Source organism: Danio aesculapii, chromosome 11, assembly GCF_903798145.1.
Source record: "Danio aesculapii chromosome 11, fDanAes4.1, whole genome shotgun sequence".
Taxonomy (NCBI): Eukaryota; Metazoa; Chordata; class Actinopteri; order Cypriniformes; family Danionidae; genus Danio; species Danio aesculapii.
Genome location: NC_079445.1, coordinates 37,557,539 through 37,577,483, shown reverse-complemented (window position 1 = coordinate 37,577,483; position 19,945 = coordinate 37,557,539). Strand labels below are relative to the sequence as shown.

Here is a 19,945-nt window from a genome sequence, read left to right as displayed (position 1 = left end):
ATTTTTTCTATCAATCTATCTATCTATCTATCTATCTATCTATCTATCTATCTATCTATCTATCTATCTATCTATCTATCTATCTATCTATCTATCTATCTATCTATCTATCTATCTATCTATCTATCTATCTATCTATCTATCTATCTATCTATCTATCTATCTATCTATCTATCTATATATCTATCTATCTATCTATCTATCTGTCATAAATGAAAGTCTCATGGAGCTGCAGCAGGTGTAATTATAAAGCGTCCAGCATCTCTCACCCGTTCCCCACAGCAGTGGTGGCTTTGATGGAGTTGATTCGGAGGCGGTTGGCGATGTTCCTGAGCGCCTGCACCGTCTGCTGGTCTGGTTTGTGATAGTCCTCCATGAGTTCGGCCCGACAGCAGCACAAAGTGAAGGAGAGATGGAGCTTGAGGAGCAGCGGCTGCGTGTGTGTGAGAGAGAATGAGAAAGAAGGAGGAGAAGAGAGGGAGGCTGCTTTATGACAGCGCACATACAATACACACACTTCACTATGAGCCGCAACACAGGTCGAGACAGAAAGAGAGAGAGAATGCCAAGACCAAAGAGACAGACAGATAGAAATACTGACTGAGAGAGAGAGAGAGAGAGAGAGAGAGAGAGAGAGAGAGAGAGAGAGAGTGAGAGAGAGTGCCAAGACCAGAGAAACAGACAGACAGAAAAACTGACAAAGAGAGAGAGAGGGAGTAAAGAGAGTTAGAGAGTGCCGAGACCAGAGAGATAGACAGACAGACTGACTGACTGACTGACTAACTGAGAGAGAGAGAGAGAGAGAGAGAGTAAAGCGAAGGAATCATTCATTATGACCTCTGACTGCTGTATTTAAACTCATTACCAGATTAATGATGCTCCTTTCAGACCTTCTGACAGGATGTGTGTGTGTGTGTGTATGTGTTTGTGCGTGCAGGTCTGGGTTTAGGCTACTTGGCTTGCTTAGGGATAAATCTGTTAGTCAAGTTAGTCAAATCTGACCAGGATTATTATTGTTAAATATAATTGAAACCCAGTTTATGTTATTTCAAATTTGATTTCAAATTTGATTTACTGAAAACACACACACACACACACACACACATTTCAGCTAGTCAAGAAATAAATGCTAAGAAAATATATATAAAGACAATAAAAAACTAATGGAAATTACAAAAACATCTCATTCGTTCATTATCCTTTGGCTTAGTCCCTTTATTTATCATGGGTCACCACAGTGGAATGAACCGCCACCTTATCCAGCACATGTTTTACACAGCGGATTCCCTTCCAGCTGCAACCCCGTACTGAGAAAAATCCATGCACACTCATTCACACACATACACTATGGCCAGTTTCATTCATTCATTTATTCATTCATTTTTCTTTGGTTTAGTCCCATTATTCATCAGAGGTCGCCACAGTGGAATGAACTGCCAACTTATCCAGTATATGTTTTTTAAAAAGCGGATGCCAGTTCAGCCGTCCATACACACTCATTTACACACCCTTTTCTTGCTGTGAGGTGACAGCACTAACCACTGAGCCACCGAGTCGCCCCTTACAAAAACATCTCATTTATACTAATGAGACAATTTTACTATTTGTCTAAAATTATGTCAATAAGAATATACATGTATATATATATATATATATATATATATATAAACTGTAAACATACATATTCGGTGTCTTGTACTCAGATACCTCACTAAATAGAGTGACATCTAACTTTACTGTAGTTTTCAAATGGCTGTGCAAATAGTATATAGAGCTGTCTTGAGCATTTTCAGGAAGCGTCACCAAAATCTGACTTTTTTGCATTGGAAAAAATGTACAGAGTAAACTGTCATAATAAAAACACGACATTTGACTATCTTGTTCATAAACAATGGTGTCAGGACTTTTCATCTTGAAGACACTGACACTTTCATTGACATCAATACTTGCGTTTGAGGAATGAGCTCTCCATTTTGAGCAAGTGACACGCTTTTGCAGGTTATCAACTAGGTTTTGCAGTTTGTACCAATTGTTTTGAGAAATGCATTAACTGTTGAGCAAATGTAAATAGTGTTGTGAGAAATGCACCAAAGCCACTTAAAAAAACTGTAATTATATATTAAATCATTAGCCCTCCTGTGAAACTACGTTCACATTTCTTATTGTTATTTCTTATATTCATTCATTTTCCTTCAGTTAGTCTTTGATTTATCAGAGGTCGCCACAGCGGAATGAACCGGCAACTATTCCAGCATATGTTTTACGCAGTGGATGCCCTTCCAGCCACAATCCAGTACTAGGAAACACCCATTCACACACATACACTACGGCCAATTTAGTTTAATCAATTCACCTATACTACATGTCTTTGCACTGTGGGGGAAACAGGAGCACCCAGAGGAAACTCATGCCAACACGGGGAGAACATACAAACTCCACACAGAAATGCCAAATAACACAGCTGGGACTTGTCTTTCTTGCTGTGAGGCGACAATTGTTTCTTATATTTCTTCTGTAATTCACTATTGTATATTTCTTTCAGAGAAAGTTTTATTTCTTTTATTTTGGCTGGAATAAAATCATTTTTTTTATTTTTTAATTATTTTATGGTCAAGAATATTTGCAGCGGGCAACACGGTAGGTAGTGCTGTCGCCTCACAGCAAGAAGGTCGCTGGTTCGAGCCTCGGCTGGGTCAGTTGGCATTTCTGTGTGGAGTTTGCATGTTCTCCCTGCGTTCATGTAGGTTTGCTCTGGTTTCCCCCACAGTCCAAAGACATGCGGTACAGGTGAATAGGGTATATGATGTCACTGGAGATCGCTGATTTTTAAAGAATACAGACCTTAAACGTGCCGATTTTTGCACTGGCATACAGTTGACCGGAAGCGCTAAACCAGGTTACTGGCAAATTCAAAGTCCTATTAGCATGCTTCGGCATTAACCCTATTGGGTAGCCTTAATTGTCCGTAGTGTATGAGTATGAATGAGTGTGTATGTATGTTTCCCAGAGATGGGTTGCAGCTGGAAGGGCATCCGCTGCATTAAACAAATGCTGGATAAATTGGCGGCTCATTTCGCTGTGACGACCCCAGATTGATAAAGGGACTAAGCGGAAAAGAAAATGAATGAATGAATGAATATTAATTAATATTAATAATAGTTAAGCCTTTAAAATGCACTAAAAGCTGAATATTAGTATCTTGCAAAATAAGAAAATCATTAAGTACTGTCATTATTACTGACACAATAGCTTAGTTATTACAACAATTAGTGGTTAAAACGTGTTGAAATAAATCTCTCTGTTAAAACACTTAAACTTTTAATTTATCTGTCTATTCTCAATACTCTTCATAAAATGTTTTGTTAGATTATGGGTTAGAAAAGTCTTTAAATGATGTTTCAATACAAGAATTTGAACGTTGAAGGCTTTTGTTGCCATCTAGTGGAATCTGAAGAAATCACAATTGGCAAAAATGCCAGGATGGATTGATTTAGAAGAGAGAGAGAGAGAGAGAGAGAGAGAGAGAGAGAGTGTGTGTGTGTGTGAGTGTGCGTGTGCGTGCGCGTGCGCGTGCGTGCGTGCGTGTGTGTGTGTGTGTGATCCAGCATGTCTAATTCCTATGGCGAGTGGATAGTGCCACTTCTCAGCCTCACATGGAGAAGGAGAAGGAGCAGTCGACCCTAACGTCGCCGCCTCAACGTGTCGAATTTTGAATAGGAGTGAATGGGAGGGCAGACGTCAAGGTAGCGGCGACGACACGGCGACGTCATATAAAAAACATTTTAGGCGGCGACGTAGCGGCGACGCACATAAGAAAATTGCAAAAAAAATTGACGCGTATGATACGTCTTAACTAAGTACGCCGCCTCACATGACGTCTCCTAAGCACGACGTCTCCTAAGCACGCCGCCTCACACGACGTCTCCTAAGCACGACGTCTCCTAAGTACACCGCCTCACACGATGTCTCCTAAGCACGCCGCCTCACATCACGTGTCCAAATAAAGCATTACTTAATGACTGAAAACAATATCTATGTTCATATCATAGTTTATTAATCCAAAAAGTTGTGACTGACTATAAAAAACACCCAACTTCTCTTTAATGGCTGGTTTGTAAACAATGCAATACATCATTTAGTGTTAAAAAATTAAATCATTAACAAAGTATGAAATTATTAAGCATATTATACATGTGTTTTTACGTTACAGGGTATTTGTAGTTTAAACTGCTTATAATGTCTATTCATGTAAAGTTAATGCTTAAATGATAAACTCTATTTGCTGATGCTTAATAGCTAATTAGTGTGTAGTTATTATTCTAAAGTGTTACCAAATTAGTAGCCTATTAAATTGCAGGAATATTTTATAACACATGATAATGAAGAAACATAACATAATAGGGCCAGTTAAGCCAGGCTTATGGTTTAGCTGCATTGGATATATGTGAAGGTCAATTTCATGTTCTTAACCACCTGAGATCGCTGTATACATAAATTATACACAAGCAAATTATGTCTTGAAATGGCTTATTATGTGTCAACAAATGAGTGTCTACACTCATTAAAGGATCATTTTCTAGTCTACTTTAAGGCTTTGTTATGCAGCTTTCAAGGCAAGACAAGTTTATTTTAATAATACAACTTTAAAAATAGTCATTTAAAGTGCTTTACATAAACAAGAGTAGCCTAAAAGAAGCAAGTAAAAAACATAAAAATGACAAAAATATATAAATTATTAAAAACAGATTAAATTGTGTTCCATTTGAATGTATCACTTTCAGAATGATACAGAAATCTGCATTCTGACCATGAGAATTCAAAGTAAAAAAGGCAAAATACATTTTTTGGGTGTTGTAATATTACAATGCATTGTTGTTAATTGATGTATATCAAGATGTAGGCTAATTTCAATATAAACAGTAATCAACAATTTATTACTGCATTCATGCGGGCAGCTTCAACTAATATGTTATTCTATTGTTTAGTCTTATAATTTATGGTTTAAATATAAAATGCAATATACAATTTGTAGAATATTTTAAAATATATTTAAAATGACAGGTATTTTGATAATATCATGTGTATTATTATGTGAATTATTGTTTTTGTTGTAATTATTATGCAGTTGTAATTATTATGCAGTATGACTAATTTCTACACTTTTGTATTATCAAAACTCGCATCAAGTCAAGTATTAGACAAGTGATGTTGTCCTTCCCAGCTTAGTGTATTTAAATGAAAAAGAGGAGGACCTCCAGGAGTATGTATGTGTCTAAAAACATTTCAGATGTTTATGGTTTTCATAAGGCATTTAAAATGTTTGTATTTGTTTAAAACAAAAATACAGCTCAAACACTCATTTGTTATATACCTGTTTTTTATACTATACCAAAGAATTAATAGTGTCAGTAATTTTAGTCCAATACATTTTTTTTACAATATCCTGTTCATTATTTCATTTAAGGTTTCTTTACGTGTGAGAAAGAGATTGCAAAGAAAATTGCTGTCTGGAGGGATAAATTTAACGATAGACTTGTAAGATTTGTAAGTCATGGCTGGCTTGGTAAATCTGGTTAGAACCTGTACATTTTTTGACTCACAAGGCTTACAACTTCACTGATTAAAAACATGAGACACAAATACCATTGCTAAACACACTGCATTGACTGGATCATTGTGTTTTTTATTTTGCGACTAAATTTACCTTTTTTTTTTAATCAATACACAAAGTGCTGTCAAATTTTGTTTAATATGTGATTATTATCGTAAAAGAAAGTTTGCGCAGATCTGTGCAAACAAATCTATAAATGTTATACAGATTTGTTTAACAAATAATCTATACAATTTTTTTATTTATGGAACACATGAATATAATGTTTTTTACCAACAAAAACCATTGAGCTTTTTTTTTCAGAATAAATATATTACATTTATTGGCTAATTTTCTTTTAACAGTAGTTTCCATTACTTGCTCCACAGCCTTTGCATTCCTTTTTTTACACAATACATTTGATGAACACACAAATAAAAAAAATCACAATATCTAATGATATTTAGCGTGGCACAAGTATCATTTTCATAGTTTGTGTGGCTCTGCATACCAAATGCATTTAAGTCAATAGTATCTGGATGCAGCCTTGATGATGCAAGCTGAGATTGCATCGTCTCAGTGATGCAATGTCAGACACAATGTACTCAATGGAGCTAGTGACATCAATGTGAGGGGTAGGGTTAGAGGTGGGGTTAAGTGAGCCCATTAAAAAGCATTGGATGCATCTCTAACGTTAAAAAAGATTTTACCGGTAGTCTTCTTCCCCGGGCTGTCGCCAGGAAGATGTAGACACTAGTCGCAGACAGATTTATGTGGCCAAATGAAACTTTTTACAAAGCATAGCTATACGACCACAGAAAATGCATAGATAGTACAACAATTTCTTAGAAAATGTGTATTCGTTAAATCCAGAGTAGATTCAGTTGTCTAAAATCATATGAAATTTGACTAAAACTAGACAAAAGTAGCCTAAAACGATTCAGATGACTAAATAAGTAATGTTTTGTCTTCTATAAGGCTAAACTAAATCAAAATATAAAATAACATAGTCAAAATATGACACATCCTGTGCTGAAAACGCACATTGATTAGTGAACAAGTATAATACAGTATTATTTATCATTTATGCATTATAATATTATGAACTAGGGCTGCAGCTCAGAAACAGTAATATTTACCATAATTTAAGATTTTTCATTCATTTTAAGTTTTTATGTATAGTGTTAGAGCCATAAAGAGCACTAGAGATTTGTCTTTTTATTTTTGTAATATTTTTCTGTAATATTTTATATTTGTATTGGGATACAAAGTTAGTGCTATTTGATACAGTATTTAATATTATTATTTGTGATATTGTGATATGTGCATGACGTTTATGTGTTCAGTAATGCTATACGTCATATGTATGCGTATGCATCCGGGAAAAAAGGATCAGAAAGAAGGAAGGGGCTTGATGATAGACAGTCTTTTGACCGTTCTAAAACCATATTTATTTTGAAGCTTGATAAAGTGTACATAGTTCTTTTGTTTGTACTTTGATTATTGTTGTTCTCGACAAACAAAAAAGTAAACTGTTGTATTGCAAGTTTTTGGTTTTGCGCGTCAAATCCTTTGTGCCGAGCCCCTATGGAAATGGTGAAGAACTTGAAGAATTAGATCGCCATTACATATAGTGCTTTTCACAATAATTTACGTCACATAAACATATAGCCTAGTGCTTCTAAAAATGCTGTCTGTGTATGATACAACCATGTGTGTGTGTATATATAGCCTGTGTGTGTATCTTGTCCACAAAGTCCGTTTTTTAGGCATCACCTCTCAGGTCCTCATAGGGTTGGCATTATCCCGGCTTGGATCAAGTGGCACTCCGCGATCTCTACAGGCCTTCGGATGGGTATCTCATGGAGGAATAGCTGTGAATTTTTTTTGTTTGAACAGGAGATATGTCAATGTGACATGTATCCCTTATACAATTAACTCATGTGATGCATTATATGCTTTACTGATAAATAAGTCCTTATAATCTAGTGTCCAACGTGAATCTTTTCATGTGGAAATGTGAATTGATTTACAAAAAATAATCAGAGCATTTCTCAGCAACAAATTTGAGCATTTTATGGTTTTGGGCCTATTTATTTTTTTAAATATGCAAAAGGCTATACCCCCTATTGAACTTCTTTTAAGGGCCAAGTATTTTCGCACATTTCACGGTCAGAATGACTCAAGAAATCAACATAACCATAACATAAAGGAATTATACATCTCAGAATAATATAATGATAACTTGTTCGAGCTAAACTTAAAACCACGTTTATAGTGATGGTGAATTATATGAAATAATAAATATAAATTGGTAGTAAAACAACAACCTAAGGTTACTTTATTATTTGGCGTCACATGACACGTATGTCGGGAAATGCTTATTACACGTTTGTTGAGGCGACGTCAGTGTCAGACGTGTTTGAGGCGGTGTGCTTATCACACGTTTGATGGGGCGACGTCAGTCTCAGATGTGTATGAGACGACGTGCTTATCACACGACTGCTGAGGCGACGTAACCCTCTCAGACGTAAAAGTACACGACTGTCTCCTTCGTTCGGTTATCCGTGGCACTATCCACTCGCCATACTAATTCCTGCCAAATGGCTGTTGTGGCTCTCAGGGATTACAGACGTTTCCATTTGCAGTCGTAACATGGTACACTCCAGAATAATCCACTGACTCGTAGACAGGGAGAAGCAGATGCTCGTCTGTTTCGGGGAAATTTGTTTCATGTTGTATAAGGGAAAATGAGCCAGACTTTAGAGTCCAGAACAACAAATAAATGTTCAACATTGTAGAATTGAGCAAAATAATGTAAAAATATATTACGTAAGAGCACAGGAATTTGAAAAAGTACAATACAGAGTAGGCTGTGACTTATACTCATCTCCAAAGGGACGTAACAAAGAAAGAAACAAATAATAAAATGATGAATATATCAATAATGTAAAATAATTAAGATTAAGTAATATATATTAATAATTATCCTAAAGTCCAAAAATCTGTTTCTTAAAAAAATCTAAATGTTAGTTAAGAAAATATTAGATATATCTGATAATATAATATATATATATAAAAGTTAAATATAAAATCTATCTATCTAATGCTGTAGGTGCAGTTTAAATTAAAAGAAATAGTGCATAGCAAGAACTAAAACTTAACATTTCTAAACCTGACATGAATTATAAATTCAAATATGAAAATGTATTATTGTAAATTAATTATTAATATATGTTTGAGTATTTTAAGCAATAAAAAGCTTTATATTTTACATGCATCATGTCCTATCTTAAGGTTATCTACATCTCCTTAATATTGTTTTAAACTGACAAGAGAGTTTAAAAAAGGGAAAAAGCTTAATTTACCTCGAGTTTAGTATACCTGTCAAGAATAAACACACCGTCTCAAACCACCTAAATATTCCCTGGCTCCGCCTACCTGCTACAGTAGCCACGCCTCGTCCTCTCACTTACTGGTCAAGCTGGAAAGGGATTGACAGATTTGAGCAGAACGTCCATCAAGTTGCTGGCCATTTAAAAGACAAGACACATACACAAACCAATAAGCGAAATTATTGATCTGTGCAAGAAACTGAACATTACTTACAAACTGATCCACAGCCTTTTATATGAAATAAAACGACCTTTAAATCGTTAAATTCTTCTTCATTAATCTACTGAAGGAAATAATAACTCAAATCTGAGGGTGAGCAAATAAAACTTCATTTCTAGTTTTTAAGAGGACTGTCCTTTAACAATGAATGGTTGCATAGGCGCTACTGGATGGTTACTGCATACATTCATTCACCGTGTATTGACATTCCATTGCCGAAGTAAGAAAACCATGGTAATACCATAATGATTGTGATGCAGGATGTCGGTTGTCTATTTTCTATCCAGTCTACAGTAAATCTGTCAGAGATCTATGTAAAGCCTGTTCCCGCCACTGCATAAATGATACTAAAAAGAGTTATTGTGACGGTTTATCTCAGAATAGCATAATACAAACTCGTAATTCTGACTTTTTTCTCAGAGTTGTAAGATGTAAGCTCGATGTTGCGAGTTATAAAGTCAAAATCGCGATGCTTTTGCTGAGAATGAATTTGCTGAGAATTCCGCGCATGCGTATTTAACACTTAAGGTCAGTCTCCATAACGGAACTATACTCATAACTCGCAATTGCGACTTTTTATCTCAGAATCGGGACAAATTTTCTTACATCTGCAAGTTTATATCACGTTTTTGTTGCTTTATTTCTCAAAATTGCAATATATAAAGTCATAATTCTGAATTTATAACTCGAAATTGGCGATTTTTATTTCAGAATTCTGACTATTTCTCAGAATTGTAAGTTTATATCTCACAATTTTAACTTTATAACTCACAATTTCGAGTTTACATCTCACAATTCTGAGAAAAGGTCAGATTTTCGAGTTTGTATCAGGCAATTCTGAGATAAAAAGGTCACCTTTTTGATTTTTTAAATCAGTGCCAGGAAAGGGCTTTCATAGAGATTACTATTCCTACTAATGTTTATTATTGTTGCTGTTGTTGTTGTTGTTGTTGTTGTTGTTGTTGTTTTTTGTTGATGTTGTTGTTTTTGTTGTGAAGAGTTTTGCAAAAATGACCTAACTATTGAGAAATGTGTCCATGCGTCTGTAAAAAACTGTATTATCATTATTATTTATCCAGTATAAAACACAAATTCCTGTTGTTTGTAATTATGACCACAAGAGGACGCCACTGCATCACAAAGGGTAAACTCAACTGGGAAATAAATCACATGATCATGAGACTACAGTAATATTGTAGAGTAGTTCACATCCATGTGTGTTAGCAGTAAAATGCTCATATTGCATGTAATATTTACCACATTTTCTAATTATTTTATGATTACATATTTTTAAAAATAAGATATCACATAAAAACATTTCATTTTTTATGTTAATTAAATTTTTTACAAAAACAAATAGAAATTCTCATATTTTAAATGCAAAAAGCATGCACATGCAAATGTAATTTTTGGTAATACAGCTGAAGTCAGAACTTTTATTATAAGCCTCCCTGTTCATTTTGTTCCCTAATTTCTGTTTAACAGAGAGAAGATTTCTTCAACACATTTCTAAACATAATAGTTTTAATAACTAATTTCTAATAACTGATTTATTTTATCTTTGCCATGATGACAGTAAATTATATTTGACTAGATATTTTTCAAGACACTTCTATACAGCTTATAGTGACATTTAAAGGCTTAACTAGGTTAATTAGGTTAACTAGGCAGGTTAGGGTAATTTGGCAAGTTATTGTATAACGATGGTTTGTTCTGTAGACTATCGGAAAAAAATATAGCTTAAAGGGGCTAATAATTTTGACCTTTAGATGGTTTTTAAGAAATTAAAAAAACTGCTTTTATTCTAGCTGAAATAAAAAAAAAGACTTTATGCAGAAGAAAAAATATTATCAGAAATATTGTGAAAATTTCCTTGCTCTGTTAAACATAATTTGGGAAATATTTGAAAAAGAAAAAAAATAATTCAAAGGGGGTTTAATAATTCTGACTTCAACTGTATACACCATCTACTTTCACTTATCAAATTTATTCTAAATGTATCCTAAATTATTTATGCGTGCATCTTAAAAAGTTTGTTTTGGCACAATTTTCAGAAAGCCAGATTTGGAGAACTTTCCCTCTCAAAATTCAAGGTGAAAATAATAAAGATGGTTGTGAAGTGAGCGGTGATGATATGATGCGGTGTGTGTGGCATGAATCAACACAGCTGGCAGTGTTTGTCAATGATCACATGACTCGCTGCCTCTCTGCAATGTCATGCTTAGGTTGACTGGTTTCGTCACGTGTCGGATTCTGCCATCTGATGCCACGTGTTGGATTCTGAATGCTGTGATGTCATTTTACTGCATCCCTGTCACAGTAAGACAAGGACTAGAATGGCTTGAGGGAAGGTGTGCAAGAATAAATAAAAACTGTAATTACACAGAGTGTTTGATTCCAGAACCATCTCAGATTTATTCTGTGTTTTCCTTTCTGTCTTTAATTTATTCATTGTATTTATTTAATTGGTGGTTCATTCTGCTGTGGAGACCCCTGATAAATCAAGGACTAAGCCGAAGGATAGTGAGGGAGTGAGTTTTTTTTTTATTATTTATTTGTTTTGATCTTTTTATATAAATTATATAATAAACACAATATGTAAATGTGGATTTAAAAGTTTAAAAATGCACAAAAGAATTTGTGTGTATTTTAATATTTAATATTTAGTTCAAATACTAAATTTATTAATTTAGTATTAATAATTTATATATAATTTTACCCTAAATTGTATATATATATATATATATATATATATATATATATATATATATATATATATATATATCCACTATCAGTCAAAAGTTTGGGGTCAGTAAGATTTTTAAATGTTTGAAAATAAGCTTATCCTGCTCACCAAGATCAAATATACAGATTGTGAAATTCTGATATGTTATTGCACTAAAAAAAATAACTGTTCAAAAGTAGTTTATAATTTAACTTAATAATTTATTCCAGTGATTTTAAAGATGAATTTTCAGCTTCATAACTTATTCAGAGTCACATGATCCTTCAGAAATCACTCTAATAATAATAATAATAATAATAATAATAATAATAATAATTATTATTATTATTATTATTATTATTATTATTATTATTATTATTGTTATTATTATTTTTTTTTATTATTTATTATTAATATTAATGGTAATAATAATAAAAGCAATAATGACTGTAGTAATAATTTCATTTGAAACTACATACAATAAGAAATCAGTTATTTAAAACTGTAATATTTAACAATTTATCATTTTATTCATATTATTTAATTGTATTATTAAATGTAAAGAAAATGATAAACTGTTAAATATTTATTACAATTTTAAATAACTGATTTCTTATTGTATGTAGTTTCAAATGAAATTATTACTACAGTCATTATTGCTTTTATTATTATTACCATTAATAATAATTCATTCATTTTCTTTTCGGCTTAGTCCCTTTATTCATCAGAGGTCGCCACAGCGGAATGAACCGCCAACTTATCGAGCATATGTTTTACGCAGCAGATGCCTTTCTAGCTGCAACCCATCACTGGGAAACACCCATACACTCCCATTTAAACTATGGACAATTTAGCTTACCCAATTCACCTATACCGCATGTCTTGTGGGGGAAACCGGAGCACCTGGAGGAAACCCATGCGGACACGGGGAGAACATGAAAACTCCACACAGAGACGGCAATTGACCCAGCCGGGGCTCAAAACAGCGACTTTCTTGCTGTGAGGCTATCCACTGCGCCACCGTGCAGCCCATTAATAATAATATTAATAATAGTAATAATAATTACTATTAGAGTGATTTCTAGAGTAATGAAGCTGAAAATTCATCTTTAAAATCACTGGAATAAAGTGTTGAATTAAATTATAAACTGCTTTTGAACAGTTATTTTATAGTGCAATAACATTTCTAAATTTTACGATATGTACTGTATTTTTGATAAAATAAATGCAGTCTTGGTGAGCAGGAGAAGCTTTTAAAACATTTAAAAATCTTACTGACCCCAAACTTTTTACTTTTTACCTTTTACTTTACTTTAGGGTAAAATTAAATAAATTTAGTGTTTGAACTAAAATCTTAAAATACACACAAACTCTACACTTATTATATTGCTGTTCTCTGTAAAATTATTGTTTTAAAAATATTCAAAACTAACCCGCAAACATTGATATAACAAATCCTAAACGGCTTCATATTCGAGTCCATAAAATTCAATATATTATTATTATTATTTTTTTTTTTTTTTTATTTATTCATTTATTTATTTTTTACAGTTGACAAGTTTGTAGCAATATTTGTTTACAATACAGATATATTACATTGTCAATGAAAAAAGATACAAGAGAGAAAGAAAGAAAGAAAGAAAAAAGTAAAGAACATGATATTAACTTGAGGGTAAGACACTTAACAATCAATTACAGTACATAAATTCACTACAACTCATTACAAAATGAAATAGTTCTGTTTGCTTTCTTAGTTTTAGATAATGAAATTAAATGTACATAATGACTAAACTCTTGCAAAAAACAGGAAAATATGGTTTGGTATAAGTAAAATTGCATTTGTGGATATGGAATTTAGAATGAAAATAAATTAAATTTATAATAGCATCCAAAAATAATTTCTTTAAAAGTAACAGAAACATCTTGCTGTTTATTATCATTAATAAATGAGCCAATATGTTTCCAAGATTGTACAGCAATTCACAGGTATATAAAACGTTCAGCTTAAATCTGACCTGCGTAATATCAGTTCTCAGAAATCTGTTCTGATGTCATCAGTCTAGTCTCCGCCCACACCGCTGTCCCTTTTTTCCCTCCATTTCATTCTCTCTCTCTCTCAGTCTCTGAGTTAGCAGAATCTCCTCTGGGCTTTCCATCCCAGTCAGAAACACTTGGCATCAAACTGCTCCAAAATGTGTGACCCAATCCTAGCCTGCGAACCCACGCCATGTGACACACGTCAGCCAATCAGGGCAGCCCATGGTCCCTCACCTCCTGAAGGGAACGTACATTCAGGGTGCATGACTGCTTCTATTTTTACTTTCTTTGGCAGCAAACGGCACAGACCACAACAACAGTTAAAATCATAAGTTAGCAGAGCGCCACATAATGCCATCTGGGAGACCTAGGTGTTGGCTGTGCTGCTGAATCAACGTGAGCGAAGTCCTTGGGATATTAACACCACCCTGGTGACATGGATGCTAATATTCACATGCTGCAACACACACAAATGAGGATGTGGATCTCATATAGAGTGCAAACAGACTCAAATGCTAAGAACACACTTGAATTAATGCGTGTCACAAATCATACAAAAACATGTGTGAACAGTATCATGAACAGTATTTATGATACATGTATTTTAAATACAGAATAGTATTTTGTAATTTGTATTTGATAGAGCTGATGAAAATAGCTTAATATTTTTTTATCAAAATACTTTAGTGTCTTGTATTTTTAAAATACTGTAAAATACTGTGTAAGAAGTCTACATCATGACATCGTATAAATGCACCCTCTGATTGGTGCTTTAGATGTTATCGACTCTTCCATTAAAAGAAGAATTTAAGAAAATCTTAGAGAAAGAGGAATACTGTATAAATAATAGTAGTATTGGATGGATTGCTGATGCCAAATGGTCGTCGTTAAAACAAACAACATAAAAATAAGTGCTACAGTGGCGATTCCCACCCTGTAAAACCTAAACAGTTAAGGTAACTCAAACCATTTGAGGAAACTGATTGCAACAAACCATTTAGGTTCAAAAACTAATCCTAATGAGTCCTGTGAACTAAATCGATTTGAGAATATGAAGCAATTTGAGCACACACTGTAAAAAATGAAAACTTAAACAAATTACTTCGACTTGTTACAGTTAAAGGAATTAAGTTTGACAAACTTAATTTATGACAGTTTTCAGTAATAAATTAAGTTTGTCCTTTTAGCTGTAACAAGTTTTAGTAATTTATTTAAGAAAACAAGTATGGAACAGTACATACAGTACAGTACAAATCATTCAATATAATATTGTTAATGTAATAATAATAATAAAAATACTTGTATTACCGTACCGAATTATTTCCCTTCCAATGTAAATATAAAAATAATACTTTTTTGTTTTGTGGCAAATACAAGTATTGCAAATTTTGATAGTGAACAATACTTATACTTGCCATAAATAAATTACTAAAATCCATTACACCTAAAATAACTAACTTAATTTATTACTGAAAACTGTTATAAATTAAGTTTGTCAAACTTGTTACTAATTGTAACAAGTCAAAGTAATTTGTTTAAGTTTCCACTTTTTACAGTGCAGTAAAACCCAATAAATGGAGAACTCAAACCACCTGAGTACTGTAAAACCCAATAAGTTAAGTCAGCTCAAACTGTTTGAGGAAACCGATTGCAACAAACCATTTGAGTTAAAAAAAACAAATCTATGAGTACTGTGGACTTACTCCATTTGAGTTGAAGTAATGAGGTGTTTAATTAACTCATTACCTTCAACGCTGAGTTCGAAACTCTTTTCAAATGAGCAGAATTAACTTTCAGTAAATTTTGAGTTAACCACTCATTTCATTTGATAAAGTTGACTGTTAGGTTTAAATGCCAGTAGTTGAACAGTAGGTCCACCGTGTATTTAATGAAGAGGAAAGATATTAGCCTTAAGATGTCACAACATATGAAACACAAATGTTTAATCAAAAACTCCTAATACAGTTTTTACATTGGTGATTGAAGAGATTAATAGCAAAAAATGGACTTCTGAAAAATTCTGTGTACAAAAAAATCTTTATTAACTCTTTATTTATTATCCTTTTAAATATTAATAGGTTGAATAATCAATGTAAAAGGATGATGGCAATTTTACTGGCCACATTGGCTATCAAACATTGATTACTAAGTCAGTTTAATGGTGAAGGGACTAATCAAATAAGTCTAGTTGATGGATGATTTGCAAAGACGAATGCTCCTTTGTAAAAGTATTTTATAATATTTTTAAATACAAAATACAGTATTTTATTTTGATACACGGCGTGACTGCTGTATTTTGTAGTATTTTACAGTATTTTATTTTGATACACGGCGTGACTGCTGTATTTTGTAGTATTTTACAGTATTTTATTTTGATACACGGCGTGACTGCTGTATTTTGTAGTATTTTACAGTATTTTATTTTGATACATGGCGTGACTGCTGTATTTTGTAGTATTTTACAGTATTTTATTTTGATACATGGCGTGACTGCTGTATTTTGTAGTATTTTACAGTATTTTATTTTGATACACGGCGTGACTGCTGTATTTTGTAGTATTTTACAGTATTTTATTTTGATACACGGCGTGACTGCTGTATTTTGTAGTATTTTACAGTATTTTATTTTGATACACGGCGTGACTGCTGTATTTTGTAGTATTTTACAGTATTTTATTTTGATACACGGCGTGACTGCTGTATTTTGTAGTATTTTACAGTATTTTATTTTGATACACGGCGTGGACTGCTGTATTTTGTAGTATTTTACAGTATTTTATTTTGATACACGGCGTGACTGCTGTATTTTGTAGTATTTTACAGTATTTTATTTTGATACACGGCGTGACTGCTGTATTTTGTAGTATTTTACAGTATTTTATTTTGATACACGGCGTGACTGCTGTATTTTGTTGTATTTTACAGTATTTTATTTTGATACACGGCGTGACTGCTGTATTTTGTAGTATTTTACAGTATTTTATTTTGATACACGGCGTGACTGCTGTATTTTGTAGTATTTTACAGTATTTTATTTTGAAACATGGCGTGACTGCTGTATTTTGTAGTATTTTACAATATTTTATTTTGATACATGGCGTGACTGCTGTATTTTGTAGTATTTTACAGTATTTTATTTTGACACACGTTGTGGCTGCTGTATTTTGTAGTTTTTTTTTTTGATACACCTAAACTTAAGGTATTAAGTATTTTATTTTAAAATACATTTCAATGTATTTTTGGCTAATAATTACAATAATTAAAATATATTTGATGTTGTTATTATTATGAATCTATTCATTTTGGCGTTATTTTCGTACGCACACACATTATGTAAACGATAATAAGGTAAAAGTATTTTATCATCAAATATAGGTGATATTAATTTATTTTACTCAGTATAAATGACCATATTATATAATAATAACTATTTTTAGTTCCCTGGCCATACTTAACTATTTTACAATTTTTAAATTTCAGAAATAAAGCTATTTATTATGTTATTATTTACCTAATTACAATTTAGAACATTTAATATGTATTATGACCTGTGCTTATTAAAGCAAACAGTAACATAATTATATTAAAAATATAATTTCATTTAAATATTACATTGACCAAATTATAATAACATAAATAAATACAATATTAATAATAAACATGTATTGTATATGTATTTTAAATTTTATATTTCATTTAAATCTGCAGGGGCATCACGGTGGGTAGCACGATCGCCTCACAGCAAGAAGGTCGCTGATTCGAGCCTTGTTTGGGTCAGTTGGCATTTCTGTGTGGAGTTTGCATGTTCTCCCCGTGTTTGTAAGGGTTTCCTCTGGGTGCTCCTGTTTCCCCCACAGTCCAAAGACATGCGAATTGGGTAAGCTAAATTGACTGTAGTGTATGTGTGGGAATGAGTGTGTATGGATGTTTCCCAATGATGGGTTGCAGCTGGAATGGCATCCGCTGCGTAAAAGATATGTTGGATAAGTTGGCGGTTCATTCCGCTGTGGCGACCCCAGATTAATAAAGGGACTAAGCTGAAAAGAAAATGAATAAATGAATTTAAATCCTACAGTACGACTACAGTACGACCTAAAATAAAACATACACACACACACACACACACACACATGCAGGGGCGTAGCAACCGGAGAGGGGAAATGGGGGATAACTTTTAGAGACAGACCATTTAGAAACAGGTGATTAATAATAAAATGAACGTAAAATTTTGGTTCTCATTCAGCTGTCACCAACACTTTAAAATGTCCGCTACCCCCCTGCACACATGCACACATTTAATACAAAAAATAGAGAAATGGTCCTAAAAACACGTTTCCAAACACAATAAAAAATGTTCTTATGATGTTACAGTGAAATGTGCAATAACATATAAGTGAGAAACGTTTTTGACCATTTTTTGTGAGATTCCCAAACACAAGCAGCCTATTTGCTATGGATAGACACTTGATTTTAATGCCAGATGCTCCTTGAGGGACGAGTTGCTCACTCCATTACCCAGAAGTCACTCTAGAGCTGCTACAGCGACACAGTACTTGCCCTCAGCCTCCAGGGGGCGGGGTGGTCAGCTGTCAATCATCTGGCCCTGTCAATCACTCTGATCGCTGCCAACCAGGTGGAAGAGTCACGTGCAACAGCCTGACAGGGCAGACATGTTTAGTAGTGTGTAATTCTGTACAAAAACAACAATAGAAGGGAGGAATAACTAGAGGAGGTGATTAAACTAATAAGACACACACACAGAGAAGTGAAATAGCATGGATGAAAGAAAGGCAGGTATAAAACGAGTCTAAAGTTGTTGTAGAGATACTGAGGATGAAGCTGCTGACAACATACTACAATTGACCCTCAGGGTTCTTCACGTCCATTTTCACTTCAGCGCACACACACACACACTAGACACCACTGTGTGATGACTAATACAAAAAATAAAAACTTGAAGGTGCCACAACTTGAAATCATGTGACTGAAAAACCATGTGACTGGCTGTAGCCAAAATGTTATATATAATGTAAATGTGCTTTGTAGCGATTGTGTTGAAAATCATACATATACCGTTCAAACATTGCTCCATTTTCCTTCAGAGGTCGCCACCGCGGAATGAACCGCCAACTATTCCAGCATATGTTTTATGTAGCGGATGCCCTTCCAGCCACAACCCGGTACTGGGAAATTGTCAATATTTGTTCATTCATTCACACATCCATATCTCAGCAGAGTCCATCATGTTTTTGGGTCCCCTAGAAACATTTCCGTTGTGTTACCTGCATATTTGCAAGTGTTGTGACCAATTTGCTGCGCGTTTCTTCCGTTGTTTGTGTTGTGACCAATTTGCAACACGTGTGTTGTCAAATTGATGAAGATCGTTTCTTTATTTGCTGGTGTGTTTTGTCATTGCATGTGCTTTCTTAAAATGCAGCGTGTTAAGCTCTCTCGGCCACCGTACTCATTCAGTTGATTTTGATGCAACTAAATGTGAGGAATTTGATGCGAGGAAAGAATACAGTGTTACTAATAAATCGTCATCAAATAAATGTTGTACTTTTAAAGAGGTCATGAAGTGAGAGACGTTTCTTTATCTTTCGACATATATAAGCTATTGTACTATAAAAACATCCTGTAAGTTACACAGCTTAAATTTTCCTCATTAAGGCTGATTTATACTTCTGCATCAAGTTTCATGCAGTCGCATAGCCCTTGCTGGGGCTGACACCGACACTGACACCGACACACACCTAGTGCACGCTCTGTGATTGGTCAGCTTAGTAGTGATGATAAATGTGGGTGGTGCTGAGAGTGGGCACAAGCCCGATGGAGCGAGTGTTTACAGTTGTCAAGTCCCGTGAAGTAGCTCCAGATGGAAACTTTGGTTTTGTGTTAATTCAATTGACCTATAGCGCATGTCTTTGGACTGTGAAGGAAACCGGAGCACTCGGAAGGAACGCCTTGCTGTGAGGCGA

The 19,945-nt window shown here is 33.8% G+C and overlaps 1 protein-coding gene across 1 annotated transcript in view; it reads right to left on the bottom strand.

Moving 5' to 3' along the window:
• The window catches only part of tkta (transketolase a), a 34,159-nt gene extending 33,470 nt beyond the window's left edge, over positions 1-689 (bottom strand). The window contains exon 1 of the mRNA XM_056468707.1: positions 270-689. Within this exon, the coding sequence (XP_056324682.1) occupies positions 270-376 (107 nt within the window). The 5' untranslated portion in view covers positions 377-689. The remainder of the gene's footprint in view (positions 1-269) is intronic.
• Between the last annotated feature and the right edge of the window lie 19,256 nt (positions 690-19,945).